The sequence below is a fragment of the Taudactylus pleione genome, unplaced genomic scaffold (genome assembly GCF_031769625.1).
Source record: "Taudactylus pleione unplaced genomic scaffold, aTauple2 ptg000270l, whole genome shotgun sequence".
Taxonomy (NCBI): Eukaryota; Metazoa; Chordata; class Amphibia; order Anura; family Myobatrachidae; genus Taudactylus; species Taudactylus pleione.
Genome location: NW_028284672.1, coordinates 890,258 through 917,735, shown reverse-complemented (window position 1 = coordinate 917,735; position 27,478 = coordinate 890,258). Strand labels below are relative to the sequence as shown.

Sequence of the window (27,478 nt, the reverse complement as noted above, 5' to 3'; positions counted from 1 at the left end):
GTTGATGCGGCATATTGCCGCACTTACTCGTGGGTGCCATTCATTCTCATCTAATTGGATCGAGCCCCTAGATTGGAAGATAGAAGTGAGTGAATGTGCCATTTATTAGACTGAGCGGAGGATTAAAGATTGTGAATGAGCTAAACTTCAGAAATCAAATCATTATTATCAGAACCTATTTAATTAACTCCAATCAGGACATTTTGTGCATTGCTGGGTTGCATTTTATTAACATAATTCAAACAGGTTTGACACTTCCAAGGCTCACTGAGGAAGACCAGACACTATTCAGTAAATCCTCTATACTGTACACCACTTAGTTGTTTTAGTTCTGTTAAATGACAAGAGAGTCATCCTTTATCCAATATCATTATAAGAATATTGGAAGCTTTAGTCCAATAACCTCTGGAGAAAAACTGGTAATATGAGCATACTTTATTTCACACTGGAGACAAAGTTTATTATAAAAATCTGAAAAGAATTCAACCTGCCCTTCACTGGACTTATTTAAGGTTGGAACACTTGTTTGTTATTTTGTCTAATGCAATAACAAGCATCCTTTATATGTTATGCTATAAGTTATGTTAGGTGACATTGTTCAACAGGCATAGTGATGAAGGCTCAGTTCTCAGTGGAAATTCCCCTATTGATGAAATCTTGGATCTTATCTCGGACATCTTGCTCCAAAACATCCATCTGATCCTGCATGCTGACAGTATACTGGCCCAGCTCCTTCTTCATGTCCTCCACTCTCTGTACAAGTGCCTTGTTCAGGCCATCTGCATAGGAGACAATTGTGTTTTTAAACTCTTCAATCGTCTGCTCCATCTGCTGGTTCATCTTGGCCAGGTAGGGCTCCAGTGTCTCTCTGGCACCTGTCATATCCCCATTGAGCTTGTCTCTTAGCTGGTCTGCATAGGGGTAGAGTTGTTTTTTTAGTTGTACTGTGAAGTCCAGGATTTGGCTTTCCATCTGGTCTACCTTCTTCCTCATCTGCATGTCCATGTTCTTCATCTGTTTGCGCAGAGCATCCTGCATTTCCTCAGCATAGGGGGTCAGGCTCTTATGGAGTTCTTGCATTTGTTGATCTATGTTGTCTTTCATGTTATCAGTGATGGGTTGTAGCTGCTTCCTCAGTTGCTCCACATTCTTGTCTATTGTGACCTCTAGTTGTTGATAGTACGGGACCAGTGATGCCTGAACGTGGTCTGCATTCTCTCGAATGTTGGCTTCAAGGTCCTTAGTTACAGACTTTAGCTGCTTGGTGATCTCCTGGATGTTTTTGTCCAGTTGGGTGCGAAGCTCCTCTGCATATGGAGCCACTTTGATCTGAAGCTCCTCTACATTCCTGCTCAGCTGCTTGTGCACATCATCTGCGTATGGGGACAGTTTGACCCTCAACTGCTCCAGCTCCTTCCTGATCTGTTCTCTCAGCTTGTCCGAGTCCTGCGTCAATTGCTTTTGAATCTGCTGAGCAAAGGGAACCAACTGTTGTTGTAGTTCTCTAGTATAAAGGTTTATGCTCTTCAGGTTTTCCTCAATTAGAGCACTGTGGAGGAAGAGTGAGAATAAGTCACTACAACTAACAGGATCAAGATTAGTGGTCATATAACGTTTATCCAAAGTTGACTGTACATTCAAGCTACATACTTTGGTACAATTTTGGTGAAAAGGAAAACACAGGGTGTTTTTCTATAGCATTTTGGGAAATGAAAGCTCACATCTGATTGCTTTACGTAGTCCCACCTTTATCTCTTGCGCCACTGTTCATAATTGTGCACTTCACCACTGAATTGGAAATGTATGTTCCATACTGTACAACCTCTGCAGAGAACTTTCATAAACTTGCTTTTGGGTAGTATAGGTGCCTCCAGTTCCAGATTAACAACACAGAGGAGGGGCGGTTGACGTGGGGCCCCCACACATAGCTACATCACTAGCATGGGAGGCACTATGGCATATGGGAACTTGGGTTTCTGTGCGGCATAATGTGAACTGGGGGCACTACAGTGTGCTTAATTTGTGGTGCTGGGAGTAACTATTTGCACGTTATACTTTTTATTATCATCCCCAGTATATCATATTGACAATTTTATTGGTAGGGGCCCCCACAAGTTAGTTGCCCTGGTCCCCACAAACATGTTTTCCCTGAAATGACCACTATGGAAAATGTTGACACTTTATGTATGTACAGTAATTGTGACACTGGAGAACTCTTGTCAGTAATACGTAGTGTTTGTGCTATGGGTATCTAGAGTGGGGTTGGCCGAACCGGTCCTCAATGACCCCTAACAGTATATATTTTCCAGACGACCTGTGGAATGTGTCAGTTAGGAATGGATGCAGCACATTTTGTGACCGTGGCTCGATAGCCTGGAAAACGTGAACTGTTATGGATCCTCATGGACGGGTTTTAACACATTTGTGGTGATGGGAGTATTTACACGTTATACTTTTTAATAACATCACCAGTATATCATACATACAATTTTAAGGGTAGGGGTCCAGAGGCCCGCACAAACTTTAAAGGAGCCCTGGGTGCCTGTAATGCTCTCATGTTGGTTTATCCCTGCTCACGGTCTGCTCACTTACTTTAGCTGCTTGCTGATGTCAGATTGCTGAATCTGCTCCACAGTGTCCTTAGTGCCGCTGGTCAGCTGGCTGAAGTAATTCCAGAAAGCGTCAACCACTTTATCAGTGCTGACTTCAGCCTGAGATCCTAAAATAAGGAGAATCTTTCAGAAAGAAACCTTAAAGCACATATATGTTATTTCTATGTGTATCCGGCTCTGTGAGGGACCACCTCTGTACAAGTAGAAATTAACACATTTACTAGCAGCTTGGTATTGTACATGATGTTGCTTTAAAAGTGTATTAATACAGTTACAACGTAAGGCAGGTATCCACTACAAGATCTGAAAACGACTGCACAATTACGACATTGTAATCGTTCAGTCATTTGTCAGTCGTGTGATGAGCCTGCACTGAACGAGCAGACGTTCAGTGTGTAGGGTCATCAATCATCTGGAAACATGCTGAACCTGATGAAGTCGTCAGGTTGAACAACATGTTGGAAAGATGATAGATGTCTAAACGACCAGCGGGCATGCGCATCGCTGGTCGTTTTCTACACGTTTGCAAACGATTTGCAAACAATTTGCAAACAATTGAATGATCGTTATCGTTCAATCGTTCAACTTAATCGTCTAGTGGATGCCCCCCTTTACAAGTAACTATTGAAATGTACTAAACATTTGAGAAAGATAAGTGGAGAGAGATAAATTATTAACCAATCAGCTACTAACTGTCACTTTAGAGGCTGTGGGGTTTATGTACTAAGCATTGGAGAGAGATAAAGTGGATGGAGATAAAGTACCAACTAATCAGCTCCTAACTGTCATTTTTCAAACAGCGTGTAAAGTGACAGGAGCTGATTGGTTGGTCTCCATTCAATTTATCTCTCTCCAATGCTTAGTACATCCACCTCTATGGGGCCTATTCATTATGTTAATTATTGTGGTCCTGGGAGACCCCAATAATTAACATAGTAACTCGCAGCGAGCGCCGGAGCAAGTCATCATTGCTCCATCCGAAAATCATCTGTCTCCCCAAACGCTTTCACTGTTCCCTTTGGAGCAGTAAAACTTAGCACTGCCGAGTCTGACTCTGCACATGCGTGAACTAGAGTTCTTTGCAACCCGGGACGTCTTCCCATCTGAAGATGGCGAGTGCTCCCACAGTCAAGCTCCGAAAATGTTGTCATTTCGAAGATTGATGAATTTAAGTCCCTAAACTAGTGTATGGGGACAGCGGGCCACATCGGGAGAGGAAGGTAAGCAGGAGATATCTGTGATACTAGTGTATGGGGACAGCGGGCCACATTGGGAGAGAAAGGTAAGCAGGAGATATCTGTGATACTAGTGTATGGGGACAGCGGGCCACATTGGGAGAGAAAGGTAAGCAGGAGATATCTGTGAAACTTGTGTATGGGGACAGCGGGCCACATTGGAAGAGAATGGTAAGCAGGAGATATCTGTGATACTAGTGTATGGGGACAGCGGGCCACATTGGGAGAGAAAGATAAGCAGGAGATATCTGTGATACTAGTGTATGGGGACAGCGGGCCACATTGGAAGAGAAAGGTAAGCAGGAGATATCTGTGATACTAGTGTATGGGGACAGCGGGCCACATTGGAAGAGAAAGGTAAGCAGGAGATATCTGTGATACTAGTATATGGGGACAGCGGGCCACAGTGGGAGAGAAAGGTAAGCAGGAGACATCTGTGATACTAATGTATGGTGACAGGTTGCCACATTGGAAGAGAAAGGTAAGCAGGAGATATCTGTGATACTAGTGTATGGGGACAGCAGGTCACATTGGGAGAGAAAGGTAAGCAGGAGATATCTGTGATACTAATGTATGGGGACAGCGGGCCACATTGGAAGAGAAAGGTAAGCAGGAGATATCTGTGATACTAGTGTATGGGGACAGCGGGCCACATTGGGAGAGGAAGGTAAGCAGGGGATATCTGTGATACTAGTGTATGGGGACAGCGGGCCACATCGGGAGAGAAAGGTAAGCAGGAGATATCTGTGATACTAGTGTATGGGGACAGCAAGCCACATTGGGAGGGAAAGGTAAGCAGGAGATATCTGTGATACTAGTGTATGGGGACAGCGGACCACATTGGGAGAGAAAGGTAAGCTGGAGATATCTGTGATACTAATGTATGGGGACAGCGGGCCACACTGGGAGAGGAAGGTAAGCAGGGGATATCTGTGATACTAGTGTATGGGGACAGCGGGCCACATTGGAAGAGAAAGGTAAGCAGGAGATATCTGTGATACTAGTGTATGGGGACAGCGGGCCACATTGGGAGAGAAAGGTAAGCAGGAGACATCTGTGATACTAATGTATGGTGACAGGTTGCCACATTGGAAGAGAAAGGTAAGCAGGAGATATCTGTGATACTAGTGTATGGGGACAGCAGGTCACATTGGGAGAGAAAGGTAAGCAGGAGATATCTGTGATACTAATGTATGGGGACAGCGGGCCACATTGGAAGAGAAAGGTAAGCAGGAGATATCTGTGATACTAGTGTATGGGGACAGCGGGCCACATTGGGAGAGGAAGGTAAGCAGGAGATATCGGTGATACTAGCGTATGGGGACAGCGGGCCACATCGGGAGAGAAAGGTAAGCAGGAGATATCTGTGATACTAGTGTATGGGGACAGCGGGCCACATTGGGAGAGAAAGGTAAGCAGGAGATATCTGTGATACTAATGTATGGGGACAGCGGGCCACATTGGAAGAGAAAGGTAAGCAGGAGATATCTGTGATACTAGTGTATGGGGACAGCGGGCCACATTGGGAGAGGAAGGTAAGCAGGGGATATCTGTGATACTAGTGTATGGGGACAGCGGGCCACATCGGGAGAGAAAGGTAAGCAGGAGATATCTGTGATACTAGTGTATGGGGACAGCAAGCCACATTGGGAGGGAAAGGTAAGCAGGAGATATCTGTGATACTAGTGTATGGGGAGAGCGGACCACATTGGGAGAGAAAGGTAAGCAGGAGATATCTGTGATACTAGTGTATGGGGACAGCGGGCCACACTGGGAGAGGAAGGTAAGCAGGAGATATCTGTGATACTAGTGTATGGGGACAGCGGGCCACATTGGAAGAGAAAGGTAAGCAGGAGATATCTGTGATACTAGTGTATGGGGACAGCGGGCCACATTGGGAGAGAAAGGTAAGCAGGAGACATCTGTGATACTAATGTATGGTGACAGGTTGCCACATTGGAAGAGAAAGGTAAGCAGGAGATATCTGTGATACTAGTGTATGGGGACAGCAGGTCACATTGGGAGAGAAAGGTAAGCAGGAGATATCTGTGATACTAATGTATGGGGACAGCGGGCCACATTGGAAGAGAAAGGTAAGCAGGAGATATCTGTGATACTAGTGTATGGGGACAGCGGGCCACATTGGGAGAGGAAGGTAAGAAGGAGATATCTGTGATACTAGTGTATGGGGACAGCGGGCCACATTGGGAGAGGAAGGTAAGCAGGAGATATCGGTGATACTAGTGTATGGGGACAGCGGGCCACATCGGGAGAGAAAGGTAAGCAGGAGATATCTGTGATACTAGTGTATGGGGACAGCGGGCCACATTGGGAGAGAAAGGTAGGCAGGAGATATCTGTGATGTCTCTTGCATTACCTTAATAATGAATGGCCCCAGTACTTAGGGGTTTATGAATCAAGCAGTGAAAAGTGTGGAGAAGTGAACCCAGATGAGAAGTTCCCGTAGCAACTAATCAGCTTTGAAGAAGCATTTATCAAGTACATAAAATAATAGGTAAGGCTGGGTACACACGTAAAGATTTTCTGTTCAACCATCCAATTAGTTGATTGGTTAGAATGAGAATCTGGAAACGTATGGGAGTAACTGATGATCAGCAATTTGCTCCTAAATGCCAGAAAACAGATGATAATGGACGTCAGACAAGTTTGTTAAATGTTTGATCTAAACAATTTGTTCAAACAACAGTTTTTGTCCATTTTCCGGCATTTGGGAGCAAATTGCTGATTGTCATTTGCTTTCATACCTTAACAGATTTTCATTCCAACCAATCAACTAGTTGGATGGTTGGACAGATAAGGTGTGTATGCACCTTAAGAGCTAATTGGTTGCTATGGGCAACTTCTCCACTGGTCCACTACACATTTCTCACTGCATGATACATAAACCCCTTAATTTCTCCAAAAGTAGGTGAAAATGTTAATTTTCACCTGCTTTTGTAGAAATTAAAGGGCCTATTCATCAACACTAAAATATTGATGGAGGTAATTAGGTTTAGAACTCGCATGGAGTTCTACCTAATTACCGGAGGAATTCATCATTCCTCCTCTCCATAACTATCTATTCCGAAAAGCTGTCATTTCTGCGATGACAGCTTTTCAGAAAATAGATAGTTATCTCTATCTACACTAACTTACCGCAGCTGTAATCAGTGCTGCGCATGCGCCATTATGTTCACAAAAGCGGCTCATGCTCAGCACTGATTACAGCTGCAGTAATTCTGTGTCTGTCCACCCCCCACAACCACACCCCCACATACTCCCCTCCCCCACCTACCTGGCCGCCTGGACCCTGACAGGCTGCAGCCGTGGTCCCGACCTCCCGCCCGGCATGCTGAAGATTTATTTATTTTTTTAAACTTTATTGTTTTTTTTTACTTTACTGTGTTCTGCTGGGAAAACACAGTGTCAGAGCAGCAGCCGGAGCCGGAGGAGGGACCATGGAGCGATGGAGCGAACCGGAGGAGGACCTACCCAGCTGAAAGCAGGTAAGTGTAACCCGCTGTACGCCACCTGAGAGTGGCGTATAGTAACACCATCAAATTCCGAAAATACATAATTTTCGGAATTTGATGAATAGCCTAATTTCTACATCGCCATACTAATGTACTAATGTAGGGGGAGTGTGGAAATTAACGCAGGCGGACTTAACCAGGATCAGTGATATCTCCTGTGTAAAGTGTGCTCATGAATACTAAAATAATGGTAATTAAGGAAAATGTCCTTAAAACCGTTATTTTAGTGTTGATGAATAGGCCCCTTAGTGATAATGAATAGACCCCTTAATGTGATATGTTGAGTATATGTTGATCTTCTGTGACTGTGATCTTCTGGACACAAGAACAGCTCAAGGCAATATTACTTTCTTGTCCTGTGTGCGGCTGTATTTCTGAGGGTTTTATTTTCCAATAATTGTATCTATTCTGGCTCCATTATTATTTCTTGTTTCACCATTTCTTCCCCTACCCATTTTCTCATCCACTAGCAGAAGCTTATCCGGCCATGTATGTACTGACCTGTGATTGCGCACACAGCAAGTGCTAGCACTGCCACTTTCACCAACATGTCGAGTCAGTAGATAGGTCAGGAACAAAAGGAAGTGCTGTAAATCTGCATAAAGAAATATACAATTAATTAGGGGTCTATGTACTAAGCAGTGATAAGTGACAGAGTGAAAAGTGATAAGTCTGCGATAAGTGCCAGCCAATCAGCTCCCAACTGTAATTTTTCAAACACAGCCTGTGAGATGACAGTTGGAAGCTGATTGGCTGGCACTTATCACAGACTTATCACTTTTCACTTTGTCACTTATCACTGCTTAGTACATAGATCCCTATGGGCTCTATTTATTACTATTATTTTTACTAAAATAGAGTGAAATAGGGTGTTTTCACACCCTTTTCATACTATTTTCGTTTCACCTAAAGTTACTACAGGGCAATTGGAGTAGAATTCGTAAAATTCTACACCAACCCATAAGTATCACTTATTTTTAGTAAGCAGATCGCATTTCCCATAATTGTAATGGGAAATGTTAACTGGCCAAAGTTACTAAAAATAAATTGTGAAAAAATACCGGGGAAAGTCCTGTGATAATAACACCACCTGGAGGTGGCGTTATCCAGGGTCTCCCCCGGTTACTGGACTCCTGTTCTGCTCTAACACGCAGAGCAGAGCCCGGAGCAGGCCCCAGTGATCAGCTGTGTGGTCTAAACAGACCACACGCTGATATACTGTAATTAAAAAAAAAAACTTACCAGGGACCGGTGATCGGGGCTCCGGATGATGTCCTCCCTCCGGTCAGCTGGTCTCCCAGTCTACACTGGGACCTGGTCGTCACCTGACCGGAGCCACGGAGAACATCACCGGAGCACCGAACACTGCAGGTAAGTGTAATTAAGGAAGGGGGGGTCTGCAATCATGGGGGTGGGGCTTAGTGATAGGGCAGGGCTTATCGACGGTTGGTCGGCACATGCATCGACACTTGTCACAGTATTTTTTGCGAAAGTACCGTGATAAGGCTGCGGAGAGGATTCGCAGGGACAGAGTTTTATCGCAAGCTCTGTCCCTGCAAGGGATTTGTAGTAAATCCCTGTGATATTGCCTGAATTCGCATTGTGAATTCAGTCGGTAATATCACACTACAATCTGCTTTACAAATGCGGATTGTAGTAAATAGAGCCCTTAGGAGCCGATGTACTGTAACAGTTATCAGGCTTTTAGCCCATAAATTATAATATCGTATTGTCGCAAATCGTGATGACAATAAATAATTTTTGTGCAATATGTATTGAAAATGTGAATGCAGCTGTGGAAGTCACCCCACTTGTCAGATGGCCACTGCGCATGCGTCAATCACAGTTTCTTGCATGCGCAGTGTATATCGCAGAGGATCCAGAGCTCTGTGGACAGCGGTGGAACGAGTGGATTAGTAAGTAAAAAATAAAATATTTAAATAATAGTTTTAATTACATTCTATTTTTTTTTTTTCCTTTTAATACTTGAGTGTGTGCCATATTGCAGACAACTCAGAAAGAAGAGGTCAGGGAAGGACAGAGCAAGTGAAAGGATTTGAAATGAACCCCCTCATACTGAACTCTGCAAAAAAAAAGACAGAGGGGGAGAAAATGTCATCGCAGCTGCTAACATAGTAGCAGCTGCGATAGCTATCGTATGGTAATGCAGCAGGGGGCGTTACACTTCCTTCATTCATTACTTATTCGAGTTGCGTCCTTTGGCGCAGCAGGGGATCATCTGCGTGTCCCTCGGCCGGCTGAGTGACCATGGGGTCACGCAAGCCGGTCATCGCAGATTGCCAAAAGAGGCCAAGAAATCTCCATCTGCCAAAGGAGATCCTGGTCTCTTCTCCCCTCCCAACAGCGACGACATGCCCTGGTTTTGGGAAACAAAGGCCATCGCCACTCCTTCCCAGACCACAAATGGCAGCAGACTATCAATCACTGACAGTCTGCTGCCGTATTGCGCGCGATCACGCAGGACCCATTCTGCTCATGCGCCGATAATCGGGAATCTGCATTCAGCAGTGAACCCTGAATCAAGCCCAGATTACAGCAGCCCAGAGTGATGAAATCTATCGCATGCAAACTCTGACAAAAAATGTTTATAAGAAGATAGTGAATGAAAAACGGCTACTTAAGGACCCAAATTATGACTTATGTTTTACTTGCTAAATAATCAATTAATTTGCATTTGTTCACGTTAGGCATTTCTTTAGTAGCTCCTTACTTCAATCATGTGGAAATACAATATTTTCAGCTTCTTAACTAGGCCCCTGCAATTAAAGGTATTATCAAGAGGTAGCTGAGATTTTTTTTTGTGGGACCAATGTACATACAGTGAGGGGTAAATTTACTAAAGTGACAGTTTTTAGAAGTGGAGATGTTGCCCATAGCAACCAATCAGATTGTACTTATCATTTAAATAGCACCTTCCTAGAAGATAATAGCTAGAGTCTGATTGGTTGCTATGGGCAACATCTCTACTTCTAAAAACTCTCACTTTAGTAAATTTACCCCTCAGTGCCCTATGAACTTCTAACAAATGTAAGAAGACATTTTGCTTATTTCTTTTTTTAAAGAAAAAATAACATATTTTATGCTGTGTCTGTCTATTTCTGTAATAACGGGGTCTCTCCTTACCTGGATCCTCAGAGTCTGGATGTGATATGGATGCTGATGCCGTAGGCTGCCTTTATATTACACCATATCTCTCTGTACTCTGTGTTTCAAAGCAGCTTGCTGGACTTTAGATTTGGTTTACAACGTGGAATTCCTGACGTGTCCCGGCTTCCATGGTGATGCTGGAAGCTGGGACACATGCTAATGAAACCTGGACACTGAGTCATTGTAATCCAGACCAGGGAGCTGCTGGGTATTTTGTTATTCAAAAACTAGAGCTGACATTGTAATAACAAATAAATACCACCCTCAATGCATGTGGTCAATGTGTTATAGGTTACTTCAGGACAGGTCATATCTAGAACTAACACAATAGCAGATTTACAGGGTACAGTTCAGGACAAATAGCCGTGAATCAAATGTATTTATTTATTAACAGCTTCTTATATAATGCAACATATACATTGCACAGAGCCGTAACTATGGCTCACGCTGCCTGGTGCAGGCCACGCCCTCTCCGGGTGTGGATCATTAGGTCTACAATAGAAAGGAAGACAATACAAGTTAGACAGGCAATAGGTTGACAGGGTCTGAAGGTCGACACACAAAAGGTCATCAGGTACAGAAGGTTGACAGGGTCATTAGGTCGACACACAAATGGTCGACATGTTTTTTTTTTTTTTTCTAGCCCTAATATTCACCCTAACCCTCCCCATGGTGCCTAACCCTGACCCTCCCTCCTGGTGCCTAACCCTAACCGCTGGGGTAGGTGCCTGACCCTAACCGTCCCTTCTAGTGCCTAACCTTAACCCTCCTTCCTGGTGCCTAACCTTAACCATCGGTGTAATGCCTAACCCTAACTGTCGGAGTAAGCGTCTAACCCTAACCCTCCGGTAAGTGCCTAACCCTAAAAAAACAAAACAAAAACGTGTCGACCATTTGTATGTCGGCCTCATGATCCTGTTGACCTTCTGTACCTGTCGACCTTCTTACTAGTTGACCTTTAGTGTGTCGACCATCAGTCCCTGTCGACCTATTGCCTGTCTAACTTGTATTGTCTCCCCAAACATTGTCTGCCTTTTTACTGTAGATCTACTGACCGGATACCGCCCCCTCCATGTGACATCAAGTGAAGGGCCTGGGGCTAAGAACACCGAGCATTACAGCAATGCCTGGAGCATCCTCAGGATGCTGCGGGCAGCTGTTAGGGCAGCGATGTGCACGTCTGAAGCGTCTTATGGATGCTCCAGGTGGCACTGCTGCATAGATTCTGGCTACAGGGTGCCGTTCCAGGCATCCTGCTAGCCAGGTACAGGAGCCGCGGGTGAGCAGCCGTGCCACCCACAGGGCTCAGCGCTCTCACACACCCCTAGTTACGGCCCTGCCATTGCGCTTCACAGTTGGAAACATTAATAGACTAAAACTGGGTAATAGCGGACAGAGGTAGGAAGGTCCTGCTCACAAGCTAACAATGCAGAGCCCTTTAATCTCTACTGAATTGCAGATATTGATTACAGGAAAATACTAGAAATTAGCGTACCTTCCAACCTTTCAGTAGTGAAGATGGGGAGCTTGGCCTCGTGTGAAATGCTATGGCCGCGAGTCACGTCCCCCATTTTAGTCATGCTGGGGGCCTGTCCTCAGGTCCTCTCTCCAGTGATTAGACACAGGGCACATGCATATAGCATTTATTCACCACTTCCTCAGCTAAGCAGAACACTGTGTGAGAGAGAGGGGTATGAATTAGGGCAAAATTTATTCAATTTTCTACTGATACAAATATTAATTTACCTTCTATTGTATTATATATGCAATCCACTGTGACTGAGAGGAGCCAACGAGGAAGGCAAAAAAGTCCATGTACATGAAGTACATCCCTTTCTTGTCACTCTGGAAACATTCCTTACCGTTCCATATGCACCTTAATGCCCCAAGTAGTAGTACCCCTCTTGCAATGCCCACTGTAGTAGTGCCCAGTGGCATCACAAGGGGGGAGCGGGCCGCACCAGGGTGTCACTCGCCGAGGGGTGACACCAAGGTGCACACTCCCCCCTCTTAGGACAGGCTGGTCCCCGGGGGTCCCGCTGGGTCATGACGTCTCTCCCATCACCCACTGCCAGAACTCCAGCCCGGCTTCGGCAGTGGGTGCAGCAGCCAATGAGAGTCTGTCAGACTCTCATTGGCTGCTGAAACACACACATCGCCTCCGGGTAATACGAGTGTACTACCCAGCGCCCGCAGCTATGTGTGTATAACAGTGTAGTATGAACCACACTCACTGCATGTCTGCACTACACTGGCTGACTAGGGTGGGCCTGTACCGTGGCAAGTGGCGCCCCCCACCGCAACGCAGGTCCCACGGCACCCAGGGCATGAGCCCTGGCGGCCCTGCCCTAGTTACGTCACTGGTATGAAATCCCGGCAACTATTAAGCCAGTGGAAGCCCGCCAGGAGCAGAATCCCGACGGTGCAGGTAAGTCACCTAACCCTACCCTTCTCCCCCCCTAACCCTCCCTTGGGGGTGCCTAACCCTAAAACTCCTGGGGTGGTGTCTAACCCTAAGTGCCCTCGGGGGTGCCTAAACCTAACCCACCCTCCACACACCCTAAACCTAACCCTCCCAGGGGGGGAGCCTAACCATAACCTCCCCCCAGTGGTGCCTAACCCCCCCCTTCCCCTAGCCTAACCCTAATCCTCCCCGGGAGGTACCTAACCCCCCCCTCCCCCATGGCTAATAACTAAGTGTCCCCACTTACCTACGTTCGGGAAGCCGTCCTGCCAGGATTCCGTCGTCGGGCTAAATTTAGACGCCTGTCTTTAGTCCCATGTCGGGATTTAGACAGCAGGATTCCAGCTGACGGCTTCTCGTCCGTTGGTATATTAACTGTATCCCCTTTGAAAGATATCTTTCAAGTCGTTGGTGTTACAGATCGTTCAGTGTGTACCCAGCATAAGCCTTCTAGTCAGTATAGAAACTGCTGGTAAAGTGAGCACAGTGGAGGGAGTAGCTGTGGTGAGAGGCACAGCCAGGCTGGGAAACACCAGTTTAAGGAAACTGACTGCAAAGCTGACGGATTTTGTCCTGAATCTTTCCAATTGTCTGCGATCCTGACTTATCCCAGTTGTTCCAGGTGCCTGCATTTGCAACTACAACTTTTTGGCCTTGTAAGGAAAGCCACTGGGGACACATCCAGGCCTTTTATTCTTACTTCAAGAGCCAGAGCCGGCCCTAGGCATAGGCATTATAAGCAAATGCTTAGGGGCATCCCAAGGCTCTGCCACTGAACCCCCCCCTCCTCCTCTTTTCAATATAAGATGCAGCATAAAACAGATTCCCCTCTCCGCTGCTCTGCCCCCATGTGCAGCAATCAGAAGCGATGGGCTGCTGCGGCCGATCGGGAAGGTGGGCGGGGCGTGCACCTTGATGGACACGCCCCTGCCGCAGAGTGCAGAGTGGTTCCAGGATTCTCCTGGGATGACGTCACGCGGCTCCCGCTCTGTGTGCTCGGGAAGATAATGAAGAGCCGATGAGAGGAGCATGCAGAGCACATAAAACTAGCTGCCATGGCTGGAGCAGCAGAACACCGACCTGCCTCGAAAGAAGAGTATCAGTCCTTCTGCCAAAATAAAGGTATGTTGGAGGGGGCCGGGGAGCGTGTTGGCTGTTGTGGTTACACAGGGGGCTGGAGGGGACATAGGGCTAGAGGCTGGAAATTCCAGCCTGGAATCAAAGGGGGCTGGAGGGGACAGAGGGGGCCGGAATGACAGGGGGTTAGAGGGGATAGAAGACTGGATGCTAGAATAACAGAGGTCTGGAGGGGACAGAGGGGGGCTAAAGGCTGGAATGACAGGGGCTATGGGGACACGGGGCTAAAGGCTGGAATGATGGGCTGGAGGCTGGAATAAGGGGGGGCTAGAGGCTTGAATGACAGGGGCTAAGGGGACACAGGGGACTCTGTTGTCCTGATTTTTACACCTATCCACATCTCCATACTTTATATGTATACGATATAGAAAGTGTATACTCTTATATTGTGGTTTGGCTGCTTCGCAGGTTTAACGCACTCCCAGACTTGTCCAGCTCATATAGTTATAAAGTGTTATAGTATTGTAGCTTCAAAAAGTATTTAACCGAAATTTATTTTTTGGGGGGGAATTTTTTTACCACTTATCAAACAAAGCACAGATTATCTTTTGTTAATTGACTAAGCACTAAAAAACCATAGAATCTCCCTCCACCAGACAGGTACGGCTCCGCCATGCTTTCTTGCAAACTCTAAGCAAGGTGGCCTAATAGTATTAGTTCCCCCAGCACAAGTTACGCTGTACTATGCTGCATGCAGCATAGATTACATTAAAAAGAAAACCTGCAACAGCACAGCAATCAGGCATTGTGGCCAAACTGTATTATTGCCCCCAGGGCATTCAGTCCGGCACTCTGGATAAATTCACTGGTAATCTCGAGGGTGCCCTGCTAAGTAAGGCACAATAAACAAATTCCCATACCGAGCTGAACAGCCCCTTAGGAAAAAACAGGCACCACTCCTCAGTAATTGTAAAAAAGTGATATATTGTCACAGATCACATAGGTGCTGCTGACGTTTCAAGACCCATTGCTCTTTTCATCAGAACATGTCCTGATGAAAAGACCAATGGGTCTTCAAACGTCGACAGCACCTACTGAGGAGTGCCGCCTTTTTTTTTCCCGAGGGGCTTGGTATGGAAATGTGTTTATTTTATATATATATATATATATATATATATATATTAGGGGTGAGCGGGTTCGGATTTCTGAAATCCGAACCCCCCGGAGCCACCCCGATCCGAGGCCGATCCGAGTCAGGCTCGACTTTTCCCGGCTGACTCGGATCTGAAATCGAGGCAAAACGTCATCATCCCGCCTTCCGGGTCTCGCGGGTTTTGGATCCTATATAAGGTACCCCCATCGGTGCCATTTTCTCACTCGGCTGTGGACAATGAAGAGGGAGGGTGGGAGTTAGGGCTGGCTGGGCTGTGTAGTGCTGTGCTGCGCTGTGCTGCTGTTGTCCATAGGGGCTGTGTCCACTCCTCCAAAGTCCATAGGGGCTGGCTGGCTGGACTGTGTTGTGCAGTCAGTTGTCCATAGGGGCTGTGTCCACTCCAAAGTCCTGTGCAGTGTCCCAGTCCTAAAGGGGTGCTGTAGTGTTGTCCAGGGGGTGCTCTGTCTGTCAGGGGTGCTCCCCCCAAGTGCAAAAAAAATATAAATTTTTTCTGTGTTTGTGAATTGTGTGCACAGTAGCCGCACGTGCATCAACAAAGTAGTGCCAAGCGTGCGCCTTTGTCATAAGTAAAGGGCCGGCTGGCTTGACCGTTAAAGGGTGCTGTAACCCTCATGTGCACTCCAAACAAAATAAAAAATATTTTCTGTGTTTGTGAATTGTGTGCACTGTGGCTGCAAGTGCATCAACAAAGGAGCAGCGCCAAGCGTGCGCCTGTGTCCCATTAGTAAAGGGCCAGCTGGCTTGTCCGTTAAAGGGTGCTGTAACCCCCAAAGTACACTCCATACAAAATAAAAAAATATTTTCTGTGTTTGTGAATCGTGTGCACTGTGGCTGCACGTGCATCAACAAAGGAGCAGCGCCAAGCGTGCGCCTGTGTCCCATTAGTAAAGGGCCGGCTGGCTTGTCCGTTAAAGGGTGCTGTAACCCCCAAAGTACACTCCAAACAAAATAAAAAAATATTTTCTGTGTTTGTGAATTGTGTGCACTGTGGCTGCACGTGCATCAACAAAGGAGCAGCGCCAAGCGTGCGCCTGTGTCCCATAAGTAAAGAGCCGGCTGGCTCATTTCTTAAAGGGTGGTGTAACCCACAAAGTGCACTACTCTCCAGCAAAAATAAAAAAATATTTTCTGTGCCTTAGCCGCACGTATATATCAATATAACATAAATGGAGGACCAAACGTTCTCCGATAAAAATAAAATAGGGAAAGATCAAGAACCACTTCCTCCTAGTGCTGTTGCTGCTGCTAGGAGTTGTTCATCATCCCAGAGAGGAAGTAGGAACATCACTACTTTTACTAAACAATTGACCCTCCAACAGGAGGATGAAGTACGATAGCAGTCATCCTGAAGCAAAACGTATAACTGAGGCCTTGACTGTTAAGTTGGTGTTAGACGTGCGTCCGGTATCCGCCATTAGTGCAGTGGGATTTAGACAATTGATGGAGGCAGTGTGTCCCCGGTTCCAAATCCTGTCTAGATTCCACCTGCATCCTCAAAGCAGCAGCGACAAGCGTGCGTCTGTCTGTTAAAGGGTGGTGTAACCCTCAAAGTGCGCTCCACAAACAATAAAAATATTCTTCTTTTTTTTTCTGTCTTTGTGAAATGTGTGGGCTGTAGCCACACCTGCATCCTTAAAGCAGCAGCGACAAGCGTGCGTCTGTCTGTTAAAGGATGGTGTAACCCTCAAAGTGCGCTCCACAAACAATAAAAAAAATCTTTTTTTTCCTGTCTTTGGGAATTGTGTGGGCTGTAGCCACACCTGCGTCCTCAAAGCAGCAGCGACAAGCGTGCGTCTGTCTGTTAAAGGATTACATCGGTGACAGCATCCAAGTAGGCATGTCAGACAGTCCGTACATGTACTGGCAGGAAAAAGTGGCAATTTGGAGGTCCCTGTACAAACTGGCTCTATTTTACCTGCGTTGCCCCCCCCTCCAGTGTGCACTCCGAAAGAGTGTTTAGTGCAGCCGGGAACCTTTTCCGCAAAAGGCGTAGGAGGTTGCTTCCACAAAATGTGGAGAAGATGATGTTCATAAAAATGAATTATCAACTCTTCCAGGGAGACCAGCCTCCAGAACGTACAGAGGGAGCTGTGGTGGTGGATTCCAGTGGGGACGAATTAATACTCTAGAGGATGAGGATGTACACAACACTGAAGAGGGTGAGGAATCGGTGAATGAGGAGGATGAGGACGACATCTTGCCTCCGTAGAGCCAGTTTGTGCAGGGACAGATTAATTGCCAGCTTGTTTTGTGGGGGCCCAAACAAACCAATCATTTCAACCACAGTCGTGTGGCAGACCCTGGTGCTGAAATTATTGGTTTGTTAAAGTGTGCATGTCCTGTTTATACAACATAAGGGTGGGTGGGAGGGCCCAAGGACAATTCCATCTTGCACCTCTTTTTTTTCTTTGCATTATGTACTGTTTGGGGCCTAGTTTTTCAAACTGCCATCCTGTCTGCCACTGCAGTGTCACTCCTAAATGGGCCACGTGTTTGTGCCGCCCATTCGTGTCGCTTAGCATAGTCATCCATCTACCTCGGTGCAACCTTTTGGACATAACAACACTATTGTGAGGTGTTCAGAATAGACTGGAAATGAGTGGAAATTAAGGTTTTTGAGGTTAATAATAGCATAGGAGCTGAAAAATCAACACATTCTGTGATTTTAGCTGTTTTTATGCTTTTTAAAAAAAAAATACAGATCCAAAACACAAAACCCAGAACCCAAAACACGGAAGGGTGGTTTTGGCAAAACCAATCCACATCCAAAACAAAAAGAAAGATCCAGATCCAAAACACGAAAAGTGGCCGGTGCACACCCCAATATAAATATATATATATATATATATTAGGGGTGAGCGGGTTCGGATTTCTGAAATCCGAACCCCCCCGAGCCCCCCCGATCCGAGTCCGATCCGAGTCAGGCTCGACTTTTCCCGCCTGACTCGGATCTGAAATCGAGGCAAAACGTCATCATCCCGCCTTCCGAGTCTCGCGGGTTTTGGATCCTATATAAGGTACCCGCGTCGGCGCCATTTTCTCACTCGGCTGTGGACAGTAAAGAGGGAGGTTGGGAGTTAGGGCTGGCTGGGATGTGTAGTGTAGTGTAGTGTAGTCCACTACTTCAAAGTCCATAGGGGCTGGCTGTGTTGTGCTGTGCTGCTGTTGTTAATAGGGGCTGTGTCCACTACTTCAAAGTCCATAGGGGCTGGCTGGACTGTGTTGTGCAGTCAGTTCTCCATAGGGGCTGTGTCCACTCCAAAGTCCTGTGCAGTGTCCCTGTCCTAAAGGGGTGCTGTAGTGTTGTCCAGGGGGTGCTCTGTCCATCAGGGGTGCTCCCCCCAAGTGCTAAAAAAATAATATATTTTCTGTGTTTGTGAATTGTGTGCGCAGTAGCCGCACGTGCATCAACAAAGTAGTGCCAAGCGTGCGCCTGTGTCATAAGTAAAGGGCCGGCTGGCTTGACCGTTAAAGGGTGCTGTAACCCCCAAAGTACACTCCAGTCCAAACCAAAAAAATATATATTTTCTGTGTTTGTGAATTGTGTGCGCAGTAGCCGCACGTGCATCAACAAAGTAGTGCCAAGCGTGCGCCTGTGTCATAAGTAAAGGGCCGGCTGGCTTGACCGTTAAAGGGTGCTGTAACCCCCAAAGTACACTCCAGTCCAAACCAAAAAAATATATATTTTCTGTGTTTGTGAATTGTGTGCGCAGTAGCCGCACGTGCATCAACAAAGTAGTGCCAAGCGTGCGCCTGTGTCATAAGTAAAGGGCCGGCTGGCTTGACCGCTAAAGGGTGCTGTAACCCCCAAAGTACACTCCAGTCCAAACCAAAAAAATATATATTTTCTGTGTTTGTGAATTGTGTGCGCAGTAGCCGCACGTGCATCAACAAAGTAGTGCCAAGCGTGCGCCTGTGTCATAAGTAAAGGGCCGGCTGGCTTGACCATTAAAGGGTGCTGTAACCCCCAAAGTACACTCCAGTCCAAACCAAAAAAAAAATTATTTTCTGTGTTTGTGAATTGTGTGCGCAGTAGCCGCACGTGCATCAACAAAGTAGTGCCAAGCGTGCGCCTGTGTCATAAGTAAAGGGCCGGCTGGCTTGACCGTTAAAGGGTGCTGTAAGCCCCCAAAGTACACTCCAGTCCAAACCAAAAAAAATATTATTTTCTGTGTTTGTGAATTGTGTGCGCAGTAGCCGCACGTGCATCAACAAAGTAGTGCCAAGCGTGCGCCTGTGTCATAAGTAAAGGGCCGGCTGGCTTGACCATTAAAGGGTGCTGTAACCCCCAAAGTACACTCCAGTCCAAACCAAAAAAATATATATTTTCTGTGTTTGTGAATCGTGTGCGCAGTAGCCGCACGTGCATCAACAAAGTAGTGCCAAGCGTGCGCCTGTGTCATAAGTAAAGGGCCGGCTGGTTGACCGTTAAAGGGTGCTGTAACCCCCAAAGTACACTCCAGTCCAAACCAAAAAAATATATATTTTCTGTGTTTGTGAATTGTGTGCGCAGTAGCCGCACGTGCATCAACAAAGTAGTGCCAAGCGTGCGCCTGTGTCATAAGTAAAGGGCCGGCTGGCTTGACTGTTAAAGGGTGCTGTAACCCCCAAAGTACACTCCAGTCCAAAAAAAAATATATATTTTCTGTGTTTGTGAATTGTGTGCGCAGTAGCCGCACGTGCATCAACAAAGTAGTGCCAAGCGTGCGCCTGTGTCATAAGTAAGGGCCGGCTGGCTTGACCATTAAAGGGTGCTGTAACCCCCAAAGTACACTCCAGTCCAAACAAAAAAAAAAATTATTTTCTGTGTTTGTGAATTGTGTGCGCAGTAGCCGCACGTGCATCTACAAAGTAGTGCCAAGCGTGCGCCTGTGTCATAAGTAAAGGGCCGGCTGGCTTGACCGTTAAAGGGTGCTGTAACCCCCAAAGTACACTCCAGTCCAAACCAAAAAAATATATATTTTCTGTGTTTGTGACTTGTGTGCACTGTGGCTGCACGTGCATCAACAAAGGAGCAGCGCGAAGCGTGCGCCTGTGTCCCATAAGTAAAGAGCCGGCTGGCTCATTTCTTAAAGGGTGGTGTAACCTACAAAGTGCACTACTCTCCAGCAAAAATAAAAAAATATTTTCTGTGTTTGTGTGCGCTTTAGCCGCACGTATATATCAATATAACATAAATGAAGGACCAAACTTTCTCCGATAAAAATAAAATAGGGAAAGATAAAGAACCACTTCCTCCTAGTGCTGTTGCTGCTGCTGGGAGTTGTTCATCATCCCAGAGAGGAAGTAGGAACATCACTACTTTTACTAAACAATTGACCCTCCAACAGTCCCTAGCGATGAGGATGAAGTACGACAGCAGTCATCCTGAAGTAAAACGTATAACTGAGGCCTTGACTGCTATGTTGGTGTTAGACGTGCGTCCGGTATCCACCATTAGTGCAGTGGGATTTAGACAATTGATGGAGGTAGTGTGTCCCCGGTTCCAAATCCCGTCTAGATTCCACCTGCATCCTCAAAGCAGCAGCGACAAGCGTGCGTCTGTCTGTTAAAGGGTGGTGACACCCTCAAAGTGTGCTACACAAACAATAAAAATATTGTTCATTTTTTTCGGTCTTTGTGAAATGTGTGGGCTGTAGCCGCACCTGCATCCTTAAAGCAGCAGCGACAAGCGTGCGTCTGTCTGTTAAAGGGTGGTGACACCCTCAAAGTGTGCTACACAAACAATAAAAATATTGTTCTTTTTTTTTCTGTCTTTGTGAATTGTGTGGGCTGTAGCCGCACTTGCATCCTCAAAGCAGCAGCGACAAGCGTGCGTCTGTCTGTTAAAGGGTGGTGTAACTCTCAAAGTGCTCCAAAAAATAAAAAACTATTTTTTTAATGTGTTTGTGACTTGTGTGCGATGTAGCCGCACTTGCATCTTCAAAGCAGCAGCGACAAGCGTGCGTCTGTCTGTTAAAGGGTGGTGACACCCTCAAAGTGTGCTACACAAACAATTAAAATATTCTTCTTTTTTCTGTCTTTGTGAATTGTGTGGGCTGTAGCCGCACTTGCATCCTCAAAGCAGCAGCGACAAGCGTGCGTCTGTCTGTTAAAGGGTGGTGTAACCCTCAAAGTGCGCTCCACAAACAATAAAAATATTCTTCTTTTTTTTTCTGTCTTTGTGAATTGTGTGGGCTGTAGCCGCACTTGCATCCTTAAAGCAGCAGCGACAAGCATGCGTCTGTCTGTTAAAGGATTACATCGGTGACAGCATCCAAGTAGGCATGTCAGACAGTCCGTACCTGTACTGGCAGGAAAAAGAAGCAATTTGGAGGTCCCTGTACAAACTGGCTCTATTTTACCTGAGTTGCCCCCCCTCCAGTGTGTACTCCGAAAGAGTGTTTAGTGCAGCCGGGAACCTTGTCAGCGAAAGGCGTAGGAGGTTGCTTCCACAAAATGTGGAGAAGATGATGTTCATAAAATGAATTATCAACTCTTCCAGGGAGACCAGCCTCCAGAACGTACAGAGGGACCTATGGTTGTGGATTCCAGCGGGGACAAATTAATACTCTGTGAGGATGAGGATGTACACACTGAAGAGGGTGAGGAATCGGTGGATGAGGAGGATGAGGATGACATCTTGCCTCCGTAGAGCCAGTTTGTGCAGGGACAGATTAATTGCCAGCTTGTTTTGTGGGGGCCCAAACGAACCAATAATTTCAGCCACAGTTGTGTGGCAGACCCTGGCACTGAAATGATTGGTTTGTTAAAGTGTGCATGTCCTGTTTATACAACATAAGGGTGGGTGGGAGGGCCCAAAGACAATTCCATCTTGCACCTCTTTTTTTTCTTTGCATTATGTACTGTTTGGGGCCTAGTTTTTCAAACTGCCATCCTGTCTGCCACTGCAGTTTCACGCCTAGATGGGTCACGTGTTTGTGCCGCCCACTCGTGTCGCTTAGCATAGTCATCCAGCTACCTCGGTGCAACCTTTTGGACATAAAAACACTATTGTGAGGTGTTCAGAATAGACTGGAAATGAGTGGAAATTAAGATTATTGAGGTTAATAATCGCATAGGAGCAGAAAAACCTACAAATTCTGTGATTTTAGCTGTTTTTATGCTTTTTTTCAAAAAAATAGAGATCCAAAACACAAAACCCAGAACCCAAAACACGGAAGGGTGGTTTTGGCAAAACCAATCCAGATCCAAAACACGAAGAAAGATCCAGATCCAAAACCAAAACACAAAACACGAAAAGTGGCCGGTGCACACCCCTAATATATATATATATATATATATATATATATATATATATATATATATATATATATATATATAAAGTCTGCGTGTGGCACTCCCAGTAAAGTAAACGGTGTAGCAGGTGCCCTCCTTTCAGAAAGACAACCAAGTTATGGGTTATGGGCGTCTCCCATCCTTCCGGCACTGATGCGTCTTGTTCAGACGCTCACGTGGTCGGGCGGTGTGACGTCATCATATGGCGACCCAGACCTGGAGCCCCTGAGGGCGCGAAACTACACGAGGTGTTATGTGAGTGTAAATTTGTTATTTGTTTGTATGTGTTGGCTACCTTGAAAACGGGGCAATAAAGGACCCCAAAACGTCGGTGTGTGAGTTCATCACAATCCTGTTTGTTGTCTTATATCTGCGCGGAGTGCCACCTATGGGGATTGTGTATATATATATATATATTTTTTTTTTAATTTTTTTTTTAAAAGGATGGCACTCACCAGTAATATGCAATATTTAATAGAGAGGGCTTACATACAAAGCGACGTTTCGGTCCACCACACGGACCTTTCTCAAGCAGTTATGCCTCAAATATAACGGACATCAGGTACAGTTCCCCAACAGGCAGATCATACTTACCTGACACCAGCCGAGCTCTTAAATGGCATCCTCGTGGTGCTAACGCTGCCCACAAAGCGCGTGCGTTCCATCGCGTGCGTTCCACCGCTCAGAGGCGTTACCCGGAAGTAGCATCACTTCCCATCGGGTACGGAGCGCATTGCATAGGGTGGCATGGCAACAGACAGTAAACAAAAGCCCGCAACGTCACACACATCTCCAAATACCAAACACTAAAGATTAAATGAATAGACAAAAAGCATATTCATTCAAGGACAGTAATCCTTACTAAATCAATTTGCTCAAAAGCTTATAGCTCACAATAAGACATTGAGAAAAACAAAAAAGGATTCTATATCAATCGAGGTAGGCAATAAAAGTAGTCCGGCTGGTGTCAGAACCCTTGATTAGAAAAAGTCATACAAACACATTAATGAATATATCAAAACACTTTCTTAAATGGATATTAAAGGTATAAAATATCCATATCACAGCTATCGTTACAAATATAACAAGAATTCCTTATTCCCCCATCTACAAAAACAGATTAAAACAAAACAATATAAAAAAACAACAATCAAAAAACACCACAAAAACTTAATTCAATAATCAGTGGAGTACTATATATAAAGTGCCAGAGCACCCCAAAAAATCGGCATTCATGGCATCTATAAGAACATAATGTATCACATCAATTTATCTCGATAAGTAGGCTCCAAGTGCACTGTGCTCATTCAGACCTCTGGGTGAGATCGTATCCAGCTTGTATATCCATCGTGCTTCAAGCTTGTGTAGCAGTAGTTCCCGGTCACCCCCTCTTGGGTGTGGTGGAACCCAGTCAATGAGTCTACATCTGAGTGATGATAGTGGGTGACTATTTTGTTGCCAGTGCCTAGCCACCGGCTTATCAGATACGCCTGTGGCCAAAGCTGCACGTATTGAGCTCCTATGATTTGCCATACGTTCTCTAAAATTCCTCTTTGTGAGACCCACGTATACCAATCCACACGGACAAATAATCATATAAATAACATGATCCAAGGTGCAGTAGAGGTTATGTCGAATATTTATCAGTTTGCCACTATGGGGATGCGGAAATGTTGAACCCGCCACCAATGAACGGCATGTCACACAATTCGGGCATTTGAAACACCCTTTCCTAGTTGACTTGAGCCATTTGCCACCTTGTAAATCATTCGGTTGACACAAAGGACGCATAAGGAGTTGTTTCAAGTTGGGACCACGCCTGTAAGCCATAATCGGTGGCTGTTGTAAGCCTCCCTTCAACACCGGGTCTGTTGCCACAAGTGGCCAATGTTTTTTAAATGATTTATTTATTATGCTGGATTTGCTGTCATATCTACTGGAGTGAATCATCCTTATAGGATGAGAGTGCTCTTCCACTGGTAGTTTAGTGGTAAACTTAGCTCGTGCTTTAATGAGACATCTCTCAATAATAGATCTTGCATATCCACGTTCCAAAAAGCGGGCTTTCATCTCAAGGATCTGTTTCTCGGCCACCTCAACTTCCGTATTGAGGCGCAAGACTCTTAGGAACTGGGAGATGGGCAGACTCTCCTTGAGTCTAGGTGGATGCTGGCTTGTTGCGTATAATAGCGTATTTCGGTCCGTATCTTTCCTGAAAAGAGTTGTGTATAACTTAGAATCTTTCTTGTAGACCGTCACATCCAGAAAATCGATACAGTCTTTGCTAATTCTAGCAGTAAATTTTATCGGGCTTGGTAGTGCGTTCAACGTATCTACCATCCCCCAAAAATTCTCCTCTGTGTCACCCCATACTATGAACACATCGTCGATAAAGCGGCTGTAATGTAGAATCACATCACCAAACCTAGGCAAGATATTACTGCATTCATATCTGTACATATATAGATTTGCGTAGGCAGGCGCCAAATTACTACCCATCGCAGTTCCTGCGCATTGTTTGTAAAACTTACCACCATATAAGAAGTGGTTTTCCGCCAAAACCACCTCCAATAATTCCACAAGGAATTCCACAGGTGGTCTTATCTGTCCATACCCACATAATGCTTCTCGCACTGCCATCACTCCCTCATCATGTGGTATGACAGTATACAAGGAGGTGACATCTAGTGTGGCTAGCCAAGTGCCCTCACTAATACCCTCAATATCCTTAAGTTTACATAGAAAATCACCTGTATCTTTCAGATAGCTCGGAGTTAGTTGTACTATTGGCTGTAAAAAGCTATCTAGAAATTGGGCTATCGGTTGGAGTATATTTGTGTCAACCGAATGATTTACAAGGTGGCAATTGGCTCAAGTCAACTAGGAAAGGGTGTTTCAAATGCCCGAATTGTGTGACATGCCGTTCATTGGTGGCGGGTTCAACATTTCCGCATCCCCATAGTGGCAAACTGATAAATATTCTACATAACCTCTACTGCACCTTGGATCATGTTATTTATATGATTATTTGTCCGTGTGGATTGGTATACGTGGGTCTCACAAAGAGGAATTTTAGAGAACGTATGGCAAATCATAGGAGCTCAATACGTGCAGCTTTGGCCACAGGCGTATCTGATAAGCCGGTGGCTAGGCACTGGCAACAAAATAGTCACCCACTATCATCACTTAGATGTAGACTCATTGACTGGGTTCCACCACACCCAAGAGGGGGTGACCGGGAACTACTGCTACACAAGCTTGAAGCACGATGGATATACAAGCTGGATACGATCTCACCCAGAGGTCTGAATGAGCACAGTGCACTTGGAGCCTACTTATCGAAATAAATTGATGTGATACATTATGTTCTTATAGATGCCATGAATGGCGATTTTGTGGGGTGCTCTGGCACTTTATATATAGTACTCCACTGATTATTGAATTAAGTTTTTGTGGTGTTTTTTGATTGTTGTTTTTTTATATTGTTTTGTTTTAATCTGTTTTTGTAGATGGGGGAATAAGGAATTCTTGTTATATTTGTAACGATAGCTGTGATATGGATATTTTATACCTTTAATATCCATTTAAGAAAGTGTTTTGATATATTCATTAATGTGTTTGTATGACTTTTTCTAATCAAGGGTTCTGACACCAGCCGGACTACTTTTATTGCCTACCTCGATTGATATAGAATCCTTTTTTGTTTTTCTCAATGTCTTATTGTGAGCTATAAGCTTTTGAGCAAATTGATTTAGTAAGGATTACTGTCCTTGAATGAATATGCTTTTTGTCTATTCATTTAATCTTTAGTGTTTGGTATTTGGAGATGTGTGTGACGTTGCGGGCTTTTGTTTACTGTCTGTTGCCATGCCACCCTATGCAATGCGCTCCGTACCCAATGGGAAGTGATGCTACTTCCGGGTAACGCCTCTGAGCGGTGGAACGCACGCGATGGAACGCACGCGCTTTGTGGGCAGCGTTAGCACCACGAGGATGCCATTTAAGAGCTCGGCTGGTGTCAGGTAAGTATGATCTGCCTGTTGGGGAACTGTACCTGATGTCCGTTATATTTGAGGCATAACTGCTTGAGAAAGGTCCGTGTGGTGGACCGAAACGTCGCTTTGTATGTAAGCCCTCTCTATTAAATATTGCATATTACTGGTGAGTGCCATCCTTTAAAAATATATGAATTGCTGGAGAACCTGGGAGTATGTTAATACGGCTGATGTGCACCCCTTTGATGAGTATGGACTTTAATTGATGAGAGTGCTGGACTTTGGATATGAATATTATTGACGCTCTGTGCGATCTTTTCAGCACCCATCCTGGATTTGAATATATGTGATTGAGTACATTTTTTCCCCAATGACTTTGGATCTGCTTAAAAAAATCCTTGTGATTTAAAAAACTACCAAAAAAACTACCGATAAAGACTGAAATGATTCTGTCGCTTTTTAATAATAAGTTGTTTTATTTTTATTTTTTCAGTGGCGTACTATAGATTTTTTTAGCACTCTGTGTCACATTATAGTGGGTAATTATGGCGGCTGTGTTTATGGGAGTGCCTTAGGTGTTCTCTATTGATTGGTTATCATTGTCATTATATGTCCTATGTATTTGTTTGTATGTAACAGGTATTTCAAACTTTAGATTTGACATATTTGGTGGTGATGTCTCAAGAGAAATACATTGTGCTAGATGAGGGCCTATTAGCAGAAGCTGAGCATTATTTATATTCATTGACCCATGAGGACGCAGAGAAGGTTCTGTTCGATAAAGATGAATTTAGTAGCTTATCCGCTGAGAAACCAATTGATCTCTACTATAAATTGCTACGTATGAGGAAACGTGAAGTCGATTTAACTTTACATGGCCAGTTCTTATCAGAATATTTTAGATCTAAAAAAATCCCTCGTGGTTTTAGGGTAAATAATATT

The 27,478-nt window shown here is 45.2% G+C and overlaps 1 protein-coding gene across 1 annotated transcript; it reads right to left on the bottom strand.

Moving 5' to 3' along the window:
* Nucleotides 1-213: 213 nt before the first annotated feature.
* On the bottom strand, nt 214-10,627 carry LOC148513741 (uncharacterized). Its single transcript, XM_088481399.1, has 4 exons — nt 10,525-10,627; nt 7,882-7,975; nt 2,593-2,719; nt 214-1,549 (listed from the first exon to the last, which is right to left on the bottom strand). The coding sequence occupies exons 2-4, from the start codon at nt 7,928-7,930 to the stop codon at nt 622-624; spliced, it is 1,104 nt and encodes a 367-aa protein (XP_088337525.1). The 5' UTR covers nt 7,931-7,975; nt 10,525-10,627; the 3' UTR covers nt 214-621.
* Nucleotides 10,628-27,478: the final 16,851 nt, after the last annotated feature.